Consider the following 12,918-nt stretch of genomic DNA (forward strand, 5'->3'; position numbering starts at 1 on the left):
TTGGCCTATAGTTCCCTATATTAAATGCCTGAGTACTTTATTATTTTTTCTTTTGGGTTTTCTTTTTTTTCTAGATTGTTCTTATGTATTTATCCTGTTTGCCCAGTAAAATTGCATTAAGAACAGGGAGCATCTGTTCTTTAGAAAGAAAACGGTTTCTGGGGCATGGCACAGAACTGCAGATAATCAGTGCTGATAAAATCTTGGTTGGCAGGGCCTTAGAGTGTTGTTTTGTTTTTTTTTAAGATTTTATTTTTTTATTTATTTGACAGAGAGAGAGATCGCAAGTAGGCAGAGAGGCAGGCAGAGAGAGGAGGGAAGCAGGCTCCCTGCTGAGCAGAGAGCCCCATGCGGGACTCAATCCCAGGACCCTGAGATCATGACCTGAGCTGAAGGCAGAGGCTTAACCCACTGAGCCACCCAGGTGCCCCCTTAGAGTTTTATCTTTAACTCACTACAATTTTAAATCTTGCTGGAGGGAGGGACGCCAGGGTGGCTCAGCCAGTTTAATTATCCGACTCTTGATTCCAGCTCAGGATACGGTCTCAGGTTCCTGGGATCGAGCCCTGGGTCAGGATCCACCCTCAGCACCGAGTCTGCTTGGGATTCTCTCTTTCCCTCTCGCCTCCCCTCCTGCACATACATGTGCTCACGCACACACGTGTTCTCTCTCTCTCTCTTAAAACTTAGTAAAATCTTTTGGAAAAGACTTGCAGAGGAAGGACATGCAATGTCATGCAAACAGCTTCAAGCACAGTGCCTTGCACTTCTGGAGAAACTTGGATACATTTGTTGAGTATCTTCTAGACTGACCTTGTCTTCCTTATTAGACTCTGAAATAAGTGGTCTCATGAGATTGCATGAGATCGTCGTCATCATTCTCAATGAAAACAACACCTATACGTTAAAGCATTTTTGCCAAAACTTGTTATACGTTGTTTCATTTTGTATAATTATATAATATGTAATTAATGTACTAATATAGTATGTATTTTTAAAATTATATATCTTTGGGTTTATTGATTATTATAACTGTTATTTGCATTGTTATAAGTAATGTATTCATAAGCAATAAAGATCTCCTATTGGTATTTTTTGTTTTTTTGTTATTTGTTTAGGATCCCAAAGAATATCTTCCATTTCTTAACACTCTTAAGAAAATGGAAACTAATTATCAGCGGTTCACCATAGATAAATACCTGAAACGCTATGAAAAAGCCATTGGCCACCTCAGTAAATGTGGTAAGTATGAGGATTAGTATGTTTATTTCTGCTTCAGGTCATCTTTGGAGCTAGGCAGGGTATAAATTAAAGTGTTAGTTTAGATATAGACTGATTTCAGTTTCCACTCCTAAAAATTTTAACAGATACGTGCACCTTCTTTTATCATACAGTCTGAAAAGCTGAAGGCAAAGCAAATAGCTTTTAATGAACTGGAGGAGGTCCCCAACTGAAAAAAAAATAGAGCAGATCCTTTTTGGGTTAAGGATGATCACCTCCTAAATTCATTTCAGTATCTCAGAATGAAAATTGTGTGATAATGCGCTTCTTGCCTTATTTGCCAACACTCAAGGGAAACGTAGCTTGCCTGGAGTGAGCGGCCATGTGCACTGGCTGTTCCCAAAAGGGCGCAGGTGTACATCGTAGCGACAGAATAGGATGAGCATGGTGCCTGTTGTTCTGCCTCCCCCCATCCCTGTCCCCTGCTGGAGTTTCTTTCTTCAGCAGGTGTGGTTCTCTCCAAGAGTTAAGATGGGGATAAGAAATTGCCTGAGTATTATTCAGCTGCTTTGGAGAATCTGATTGAGCTAGGATGGGCTGGGACTCCAGTGTCTGAATGGTTGATAAGCTCCCCGACTGATTATGGTGAAGGGGGTTGAGCAAATGGAAGGTTGGAGAGTCATTTATCAGCGGTAGTGTATAAAGCGTCCTTTTACATGGAACTCTGATCTCAGCCTGTGCTTCTCATACCTCATGTCTGCTGGGGTGCTTTGCTAAAATTACAATTCCTGGATTCTGACACTCTGACTCTGTGGGTCTTAAAAAGGTCCTTGTTGATTTCATGTAGGGACCACTGGTAAAAATGAAATCCATTACACTTCCAAAGTCTTAAACTTGTGTATGTATGAATCTTATTCCTCAGGATCCGAGTACTTCCCAGAATGCTTAAACTTAATAAAAGATAAAAACTTGTATAAGGAAGCTCTGAAGTTCTATCCGTCAGACTCGCAGCAGTACAAGGTGAGTGGTGCCAAAATGAGGCTCTTTGACTTTGTGCTGGTTAGGGGTAAGGATCCTGAGTCCGTAATGCTGTTCTTGGCCTCACGGTTTATCTTCAGACGAAGTCACCTTGTCCTGAGCTATTATCTGGGAGGATGGCCCTCCTGTTCTGAAGAAAGTGTCCAGGCTGGAAAGCCAGTTGTCCGCCATTCCTCATTCTGAATACCATGGCGGCTTCTACCTGGGGTTCCCTGCTCCAGCCCAGCCTTGCTGTCAAGTGACTGATTGTCCTGAAGCTTGTAGATCTTTCTCATGTCGTTTAGGAGAAAGGGATACAGTTTGGTTGTTTGTTTAAACAGACATCTGTGTAGTTTTTTTTTATATGCCAGGTATTTGCTAAATATATTCTGTGATTCTTATGACAACCTGATCAGGTAAACAGATGAGGAAACAACTTGCCTCGGGAGCTGGTGTGTGAAGCCTGGGATGTGGAGACCAGGCTCTCTGACCCCGGAGCCTGTGCCGTAACCACGACTCATCACCGCCGCCCTCCCTGCCCTTCGCAGTTCTCTGTGTCTCTGTGTTCTGACTTCCGCCTGCTTCCTTAGCACCGGCTGCCTCTAACAGGCTTCTCCTTCCCCTTTCCTTTAGCCCCACTTGTCTTTGAACTCTCGGGTGTCCTCTGCCAGAAAACTGTTCCTAGGCAAGACGCCACACTGAGCTCCCAGATCACCTTCTCAGCTCAGTGGCAACACATAACCAACTGCTGCTGCACTCATTTGTTCTCCCCACTGGCCCTGGGCTGCTTAAAGGCAGGGGCTTTGTCTTGTATTCCTCTCTGTGGCCCTGCCTGACATTGAGCCTGGGACAGAGAATTTAGATGGTGGCTGCCTCTTTGCTCTCATTTTCTCTGTCTCTTCCTTCCTCCCGTGCTCTCGCTTCTCCACTCACACCAGCCTTCTTGTTATTCTGTCGTGTGTATTCCGTACACATTCTGCCAAGTGGCCATGGTGCTTTCTGTAGCTCTCGGCCTGGATTACCCTCCTGTAACCCTTCACATGGCTCTTCTCCTCATAGCCCTCTGAAATAGCACTCCCGTCGCTCCCTGTCCCTTTATCACTATGTCACAGGTCATGTTGTGTTTATAAGTGTTGCCACAAGAGCAGGAACTTGGTGGTGGTTCTTGTTACTGTTTGGGTTTTAACTGTTTGTTTTTATTTTTTGCATTGCTATGTGATTCCCAGTGCCCTGAATAGTACTCAGTAATTATTTGTTGTGTGCGTACAGAGCACATCCTCAGTCAGGTTTTGAATGGAAGGCTGATGGAACTCACTGATAAACCACGGGATATTTCTAAGTAATTCGAGACTTTTAAATGTAGTGACTGAGACAGCCTACACTGGAGGTTAAGAAGTGACTCTTGCCTTTCCTCACCAAGCCTCCCTTCTCCTTTTGCTACAGGATATCAGCATTGCTTACGGGGAACACCTGACCCAGGAGCGCCTCTATGAGCCGGCGGGGCTTGTGTTTGCCCGCTGTGGTGCTCATGAGAAAGCTCTCGATGCCTTTCTGGCAAGTGGCAGCTGGCAACAAGCTCTCTGCATGGCAGCCCAGCTTAACTTGACCAAAGACCAACTGGCTGGCCTCGGCAGAACTCTGGCAGGTAAACGTGGTTTTTTAGGTTCTGTCAAAAGAGAACTCTCCTTTAAGGTGTTTTTGTTTTTTCCTTTCTTTGGCAATTTTGCAAGTAAATTTAGGATAGCATACCTTGAGATAGTCTCATATTCACTAATAAAAATGAACTAGGTAATTTAGAGTCGTTTAAAGGTTACACTGCTACAGTGAGAGTCCCCAGATACAGTGGCGTGATAAAGCAAGCGTCTGTCTTTCACGTAAGGACTGAGAAGTCTGTTATGTGGCTCTGTCATCTCGAGCAGATGGTTGTAGCTGGATTTGCTCCATACCCGTATTCCAGGCCTTAGGAAGAGGAAAAAGCTAGAGGCTTAGGAGAACACTTGAAGTTAGAAATGACCTTGAAGTTACACTGTTCCTTGTGTTCCATCTCATTTGCCCAAACTTACATCATAGTACAGAGTCGCTGTGCGGCCATGTGCCCTGTGAGAAGGTAAACATGAGTTTTGGGATGGGGCCGTTCAGGTATAGACAGTATCTTGTTGGGAATCATAATAGCATTTTTGAGAAATGAGGTGAAAGAAAAGGCCCGAGGTATAAACGTTCTGAAAGCAAAGGCAGTTTACCTGTGTTGTGTTAGGTCTAGGGATTGTCTGAACCAGAGGTGGGCGTGTATTAGAGTCTGATTCCTTAAGAGGGAGGAGAGCTAAAGGACTGCTTGGGAGAAGAGGTGAATAGGTGCCCTGCCTAATCAGTTGTGCTGGTATATTCTCCCCTTGCTCTTTAAGAGTTTTAAAAATATTGTTATGGTTTCCAAAAAAATGCAGTCCTGAAAAAAATTCCCAATTAAATCCTGTCAGATGTATGTACATGTCCTCCTTAGCTGTTTGCATTCTTCCTTTTTATTTGGGTCATAAAAATGTGTGAGGTTATCACTTTTCTTTTTCTGGTATTTTCTGGTTATTAGGTCAGTATGCTCTTCTGTAAGCCCTCTTCATTTCCATGGTGAACTCTTTAGTTTCTGAGAATTCCCTATGTTAGGCCTTTTAGGTATTTATTCTGGCTCCATTGTTACTTCTGCTTTAGCAACTTATGTTTTGGTAGTTTATACCTTCCAGCTCTGTTCTTAGGGCCTATTGTCTTGTCATATATTCTCTATAACTCTTAGCTTGCTGTTTGTCATGCCGTATGGTGTACACCCAGTTCTCCCCGATGCTTAGCAAAAGCTGTAGGAAAGGTGGTGGTCAGAGATTGTTGAGAAATGGTGTAAGGCCGAGTCACTTCATGTGCACTTTAACTTGGGCAGTTTATATAAGAAAAGAAAGATAGCTGTTGAGATTGTGGAGATGATTCTGCCTGTTTTTGTCAGGGAGAATATGCGCTGGAGATTGCGTAAGATGGGAGACATGAGTCTGCTGGCTCTGTGTCAGCTTCAGGTTCTGTGTGTTCCTCAGAGCAGGATTATTTCAGCTTGCTGAGTGATTCCAGGATCTAAGGACACTGCATGACCCCTAAGCCAAGTACCTTCATCTTTGTGCTCAACCAGAGAACAGCAGTCTCTTCCTTTTTGAGGAAGAAATGGATGAGCCGGAGATGCTAGATCAAGCGTGTGCCTTTGTAGGCCTGTTCTCATGGCTTTATTTTGACCGTACGTGGTTTTCACATTCCATGTGACATTTATTTAGATTGTAACTGCCATTTAAGATAGAACTTTGTGGTATTCCTGTCTATTTTTTGACAGAAATTCACAAAGTATATAGTTTGATGCATAATGAAGATGTATTAATGAAGCATTTCACAAAGGAATCTGTTGAGCGTTGTTATGCCCAGTGTTTCACAAACTTACTTGACCCAAGAAGGTTTTTTGGTATTGTCTTTTATTATCCTACAGAACAGTCTTAGGGAACACTTGGGAAAATGCTGTTTTAAAAAGCCATTCTAGGGGCGCCTGGGTGGCTCAGTGGGTTAAAGCCTCTGCCTTCGGCTCAGATCATGATCCCAGAGTTCTGGGATGGAGTCCTGCATCGGGCTCTCTGCTCAGCGGGGAGCCTGCTTCCTCCTCTCTCTCTGCCTGCCTCTCTGCCTACTTGTGGTCTCTGTCAAATAAATAAATAAAATCTTTAAAAAGCCATTTTGCTTGAACGTACACAAGAGCTCAATCTCTAGTTTGTGGGGGTCTGTTTTTATTTAAAAAGTACCTCCAGGGGGGCACCTGGGTGGCTCAGTGGGTTAAAGCCTCTGCCTTCAGCTCAGGTCATGATCCCAGGGTCCTGGGATCGAGCCCTGCATCAGGCTCTCTGCTCAGCAGGGAGCCTGTTTCCTCCTCTCTCTCTCTCTCTCTCTCTCTCTGCCTGCCTCGCTGCCTACTTGTAATCTCTGTCTGTCCAAAAAAAAAAAAGTACCTCCAGGGGTGTCTGGGTGGTATAGTCACTTGGGGATCTGACTCTTGGTTTGGGCTCAGGTTGTGGTCTCAGGGTTGTGAGATGGAGCCCCGTGTCAGGCTCTGTGCTCGGCCTGGAGTTAGTTTGAGATTCTGTCTTTCCTCCTCTGCTCCTCCCACTTGTGTGGCCACGTGGGTGCTCACTTTATCTCTCTCTCTCTCTCTCTCAAATAAACAAATCTTAAAAAAAAAAACCAAAAAAAAAAACCTCCAAAAACCATTTCAACTTGAGTGTTTTGGTAATCCTGTTCTTAGCAAGCCAGTTATGGTCACATGTTTATTATCTTTGCAGGAAAGCTGGTTGAGCAGAGGAAGCACAGTGATGCAGCCACAGTCTTGGAACAGTATGCCCAGGTAACCTCATTTCCTCCCTTCAGCCACCCAGTCAACAAACAAGGTCTTCCCAGTTGTACGTCACTGATCATGAAAATATGAAAATTAAGAAGAACTTGGGGTAATTAGGAAGTCCAGAGACAGTATTAGCTCTGCAGATCTTCTCTCTTGCTGACCTGACTTAGACATCTAAATTTAACTTATTTCTAAATAATTAGTTCTGTAAACAATAAGTTCTGTAAGGTAGAATACCAAAGAACTCTACCACAATAGGCACTAGTGGTTTGACCTTGGTAGAAAGTACTAAATTAAATCTCAAGGGAGTTGTGCTTTTTGTATTAACACTTGAGGTAGAAACAGTGAGAAAAGACCATTCTAAAACAAAGGGATTGGATTTCAGATTTTTTTTTTGGCTTTTAGAATCATTCTCTCTGTTAGAAGGGTCTTTTACCCAGGTAGCTTGATACATTCCAATTTTCCAGTAGATTATAAAGGCGAGTACCTTTACCAGCTCTTGACAGAATTGTAGAATTTATTATGAAAATAAAACTATTCACTGACATGGGGTGCCTGGGTAGCTCAGTCAGTTGGGTGTCCGACTCTTGATTTCGGCTCAGGTCATTGGCTCAGGGTTGTGAGATTGAGCCCTGCATCAGGCTCCATGCTCAGTGGGGAGTCTGCTTGAGATTCTCTCTCTCCCTCTACCCCTTCCCCACTCATTCTCTCTTTAAAATAAATAAATCATAAAAAAAAAAAGAAACAAAAACTATGCACCGACACCCGCCATAGACTAACAGGACATAGATACACAGTTGACTCCAGGGATCACTGCCTTCTAGAGTTTTAGCCTTTGATTAGAGAGTTTTTTTCACGGTTGTTACTAGTAGGCACATTTGTATAACATAACTGTGCTTTTAAAATACCTGAATGTCTTTGATGTAACAAGGGTGAGTGAAAGAAGATCACTAAAATTTGATAGGTCCTAGCAAGAAATTACATTGGGTGATTGAGCCAAAAACATCAATGAATAAAATAATTCATAGTAACAAGGCTAACGTAGAACGATACACCATCTAAAATGGTTAATTAAATGGATAAGAGGCCACCATCCTTTCTTTCTATACAAACGAAGATTAATGCATATATATATTTAATTTATATGTTCATAATTTGTATATTTTTAATTGGGTATACTTTACATAAATACAGTTAACAATTTTAAATGAACAGTTGGATGAGTTTTGACAAATGCTGCTACAACCATGCTCATAGAACATTTGTAACACCCCAAAATGTTCCCCACTTCCCCTTTGCAGTGAGTCTTCTCCTTCTACTCTCAGCTCTTACCAACCACTGATGTGCTTTTTGTCACTACAGTTTTGCTTTTTCTAGGATTTTATATAAATGGAGCCATCTGGTATGTGGTTTTTGAGTCTGGCTTCTTTTGCTCACATAATGCTTTTGTTTTCTAACATTTCTTTTTGATTCTTTCTTAGAGTTCCATCTCTTTGCTTGCATTACCCATCTGTTCTCGCATGTTGTCTGCTGTTTCCATTAGAGCTTTGAGCATTTTAATCATACCTCTTTTTTTTTCTTTTTCTAATTGAAATATAATTCACATACGGTAGGATATTAGTTTCAGGTGTAATCATACTTATTTTAAATTCCTGAGCTTGTAATTTCAGTATCCCTGCATGTCTGAGTCTTATTCTGATGCTTGTTCTGGCTCTTCAAAGGATTTTTGTCCTTCATGTAATTTTTTGTTGGAAGCCTGCCATGATGTAGTAAGTGTAAGGAAGTTCGATAAAGAAGCCTTTAGTGATGTGATAAGGTGTGGGGAAGGAGAAGAGTTCCCGAGTAATTCTGACTAGTATTTGCCTAGTATTTTTTTTTCCACATCCCAATTTTTTTGTTGCTAGTAAGTAGAAACATACTTTTGTTTTGTTTTTAAGTTGGCCTTATATCCTCCAATCTTGCTGAACTTACTTAGTAGTTCTAGGTGTGTTGGGAGTAAATTCTCTAGGATTTTCTATATTAATGAGCATGGTTTCTTTGACTAAAGACTGTTTTATATCTTTTCAATTGGTATGCCTTCATATTTTTTTCTAGCCTCATTGTATTAGCTAGGACTTCCAGTATAGTGTTGAATAGAAATGATAAGGGTTGGTGGACATCCTTGCCTTTCTCCTGGTATTAGGGTGGAAATTCAGTCTCTCACCATTAAGTGTGATGTTTGCTTTTTTTTTTTTTTTTTTAAGATTTTATGTATTTATTTGAGAGAGAGAGATAGCAAGTGAGGACCCAAGCAGGGAAGAGAGAGAGAACAGGCTCCTTGCTCAATGGGGCTTAATCCCAGGCCCCTGGGACCATGACACGAGCTAAAGGCAGATTCTTAACCAACTGAGCCACCCAGATGCCCCATGCTATTGTTTTTTAATAGATGTGAGAACTTGGTAGTTGTATTGGGGTTGGCAAACTAGTCTAGGAATCTAGCTAGCTACCTGTTTTTATAAAGTTTTATTGAAACATAGCCACACTTATTTGTTTACATATTTTCTGTGGCTGTTCTTATACCTATAACCTCAGAGTTGAGGAGCTGTGACAGAGATGGTCTAACCACAAAACCTAAAATATTTGCTATCTAGCCTGTTACTGAAAAGAAGTTACCAATCCTTGCACTCCTATGTTGAGGAAATTCCTTCCTAGGTTCCCAGAGTTTTTATCATGAAGAGGTATTGAATTTTGTCAAATGCATTTTTCAAACTAAGGTATTTTGTTTTAGACCAGTGCTAGGATGAATTGCATTGATTTCTGAATATTAAACCAATCTTGCAGTCCTTAGGTTAAACCTATCTTGGTCATAATGTATTATCCTTTTTCAAAATTGGTGGATTCAGTTTGCTAAAATTTTCCAAAGGATTTTTTTATTTGTCCATGAGTGATACTCGTTTATAGCTTACTTATTATATCCAGAAAGTGTCAAGAAATTTTATAACTTAACAACAAGACAAAACAACCCATTTTTAAAATGGTTAAAAGAATTAAATAGCTATTTCTCTAAAGAAAACATACAAATAGCCAATAGCACATGAAAAGTTGTTTAGCTTCATCGTTCATTAAGGAAATGCAAATCAAAACCACAGTACCCAGTAGAATAGTTTTATTTATTTAGTTACTTACTTACTTATTTATAGATTTTATTTATTTGACACAGCAAGAGAGGGAACACAAGCAGGGGGAGTGGGTGAGGGAGAAGCAGGCTTCCCTCAGAGCAGAGAGCCCAGTGCGGGCCTCGATCCCAGGACCCTGGGTTTGTGACCTGAGCCGAAGGCAGATGTTTAACTGACTGAGCCACCCAGGTGCCCTAGAATACCTTTAATCAAAAAAATGAAAAATTGGCAAAGATGTGGAGAAATAGGAACATTCATACATTGCTGCTGGAAATGTAAAATGGCACAGCCCCTATGGGAAATGGTTTGATGGTTCCTTAAAAAGTTCAACATATGGGGCACCCGGGTGGCTCAGTCAGTTAAACGTCTGCCATTGGCTCGGGTCATGATCCCAGGGTCCTGGGATTGAGCACTACATTGGGCTCCCTGCTCAGTGGGGAATCTGCTTCTTCCTCTCTCTCTGCCTTTCTCCCTGCTTTTACTCTCTCTGTCTCAAATGAATAAATGAAGTCATAAAACAGAATGTAAAACTGATGGGTGCTTCAATTTGAATAAACCTTGAAAACACTGCTAAGTGAAATAAACCAGATGTAAAAGGACTAGTATGGTAGGATTCTACTTATATGAGGTACCTAGAGTGGTCAGAATCATAGAGACAGGAAGTAGAAAGGTGGTTGCCAGAGGATGAAGGAGAGGAATATAGGAAGTTACTGTTTCACGAGTATAGAGTTAGTTTTGTAATGTGAAAAATGCTCTGGAGACGATGGTGGTGATGGTTTCACAACAGTGTGAATTTACTTAATGCCACTGGACATAAAAAAGTGGTTAAAATGATAAATTTTATGTTGTGTGCATTTTACTATAATCAGAAAAAGTAATTTTAAAAAATAGAACAGAGAACTGATACATGATACAACTTGGATAAATCTTGAAAACATTATGCTAAGTGAAAGAAGCCAGACACAGAGGGGCGCCTGGGTGGCTCAGTGAGTTAAAGCCTCTGCCTTCGGCTCGGGTCATGATCTCAGGGTCCTGGGATCGAGCCCCGCATCGGGCTCTCTGCTCCACAGGGAGCCTGCTTTCTCCTCTCTCTCTGCCTGCCTATCTGCCTAGTTGTGATTTCTCTCTGTCAAATAAATAAAATATTAAAAAAAAAAAAGAAGCCAGACACAGAATTCCTTCTGTTGTATAATATGTCCTGAGTAGACAAACCCAGAGAAAGGGCACATCAGAGGTTACCACGGGAGGAATGGAGTAGGAGATGGGAGTGTTTTTTATCAGGTGAATTTAAAAAGGTTGGTGGTCACACAATATTGTGAACACAATAAATGCCACAAATTGTACACTTCAGAGTCCTTGTATATCATGTGATTGTCATTTTGGTAAAACAGCCATCCCCCTACCCTCTTTTTTTCTCTGTGGGTCAAATAGCACATACCCTGCTATGTCCCCTCGTGGACCTATGGTATGGGCCTGTTAGTGGGGCATATGCACTGGGGCCTGGGAAGAAAACGCTTACTTCTATTTAATATTTTTAATTAAAAATAATTTAAAGTAGTACGTATATATTGTAGATTCTTTAAAATGCTGAAAGTAATAAGAAAACAAAGCACGTCGTTCCTACCACTCAAGAGTTTGCTAGTCGTCCCTCCTATTTCCTAATTCTTCCTGCAGTGCTCTTCGTATGCATGTGCACACAACACACACACGCGCGCGCGCTCTCTCTTTCTCGCATGGTTTACCAAAACGAAGTTATACTGTGCTCTTTATAAATTTGCTTTAAGTGTTTATGGTCTTCATCTTTCCATGTAAATACATTTTAATTTATGTAATAATTAAAATTCAAGTTCCCTCAGTGATTCCAAATTATTTATAATTTATAGTAGGATGATCCAGAGTAAGTTCCAATTTAGGGTCATGTATTGCATTTTGTATCTTAATCTCTTAGATCTCTTTTAATCTAATGCATACCCATCCCCCCCCTTTTTATCACCATGACTACTAGAGAAAACCCAGCCAGTTGCTTTATGTATCTCACTTTTTTTTTTTTTTTTTAAGATTTATTTATTTATCGGAGAGGGAGGGAGGGAGAGAGAGAGAGAAAGTAGCAGGGAGGTACAGAGGGAGAGACAGAGAGAAACTTTGTGTTTTTTGTTAAGATTTTATTTATTTATTTGACAGAGCTCACAAGTAGGCAGAGAGGCAGGCGGGGAGGGCGGGAAGCAGGCTCCCCACTGAGCAGAGAGCCCGATGCGGGGCTCAGTCCCAGGACCCTGAAATCACAACCTGAGCCAAAGGCAGAGGCTCAACCAACTGAGCCACCGAGGCACCCTGAGAAAGAGAGAATCTTAAGCAGATTCCATGCTGAATGCAGAGCCTGATGTTGGGCTCGATCTCACAACCCTGAGATCATGACCTGAGTGGAAACCAAAAGTCAAACACTTAACTGACTGAGCCACCCAGGCAACCCACAAAACACATTTTAAAATGGTGAAATCCAGGGGCACCTGGATGGCATAGTCGGTTAAGTATCTGACTCTTGGTTTCAGCTCTCTGCGCCCCCTTTAAAAAACATAAAATGTGTTTTGTTTCACTTACTTCTAGTTTCACAAACTTCTAGTTATAAAGTAAATAAGTCATGGAGATGAGAAGTACAGCTTGGGGAGCATAGTCAGTAATACTGGAATCACGGTGTGTGGTGACAGATGGGACTGTACTCACCGTGGGGAGCACAGAGTAATGTATAGAACTGTCAGATTGCTGTGTTGTAAGCCTGAAACCGGTAACATTGTATGTCAACTGTACTTCAATAGTAAAAAGATAAACATGATTTGTACCTGTAAAAATGCTTTGTTATATATGCCTTATATGTACATTAAGTAATTACATACTGTAGTACATGCTCAAAAATTTTTACTGGTAAGGCCACAAGCATCAAAAATGTTTGAAGACTTAGGATCTGCAGGTGTTTATTACACTCATGTTTATTGCACTCATCTTTCAGTTTCCTGGAGGTTTGAAGTGTTTCAAAATAAAAGTTGGAAGGGGGGGAAAAGAAAATGAAAGAACAGAAAGAAAAGTTTAAAAGCCCTTAAACCTGTCGAATTGAACAGGGTGGTGTAG

General features: G+C 41.3%; 1 protein-coding gene across 1 annotated transcript in view; it reads left to right on the forward strand.

Moving 5' to 3' along the window:
- The window catches only part of ELP1 (elongator acetyltransferase complex subunit 1), a 59,721-nt gene that overhangs the window by 31,266 nt on the left and 15,537 nt on the right, over window positions 1–12,918 (forward strand). The window contains exons 26-29 of the mRNA XM_046022025.1: window positions 1,119–1,242; window positions 2,144–2,241; window positions 3,682–3,883; window positions 6,585–6,646. Of these exons, the coding sequence (XP_045877981.1) occupies window positions 1,119–1,242; window positions 2,144–2,241; window positions 3,682–3,883; window positions 6,585–6,646 (486 nt within the window). The remainder of the gene's footprint in view (window positions 1–1,118; window positions 1,243–2,143; window positions 2,242–3,681; window positions 3,884–6,584; window positions 6,647–12,918) is intronic.

Source organism: Meles meles, chromosome 11 (assembly GCF_922984935.1).
Source record: "Meles meles chromosome 11, mMelMel3.1 paternal haplotype, whole genome shotgun sequence".
Lineage (NCBI taxonomy): Eukaryota > Metazoa > Chordata > Mammalia > Carnivora > Mustelidae > Meles > Meles meles.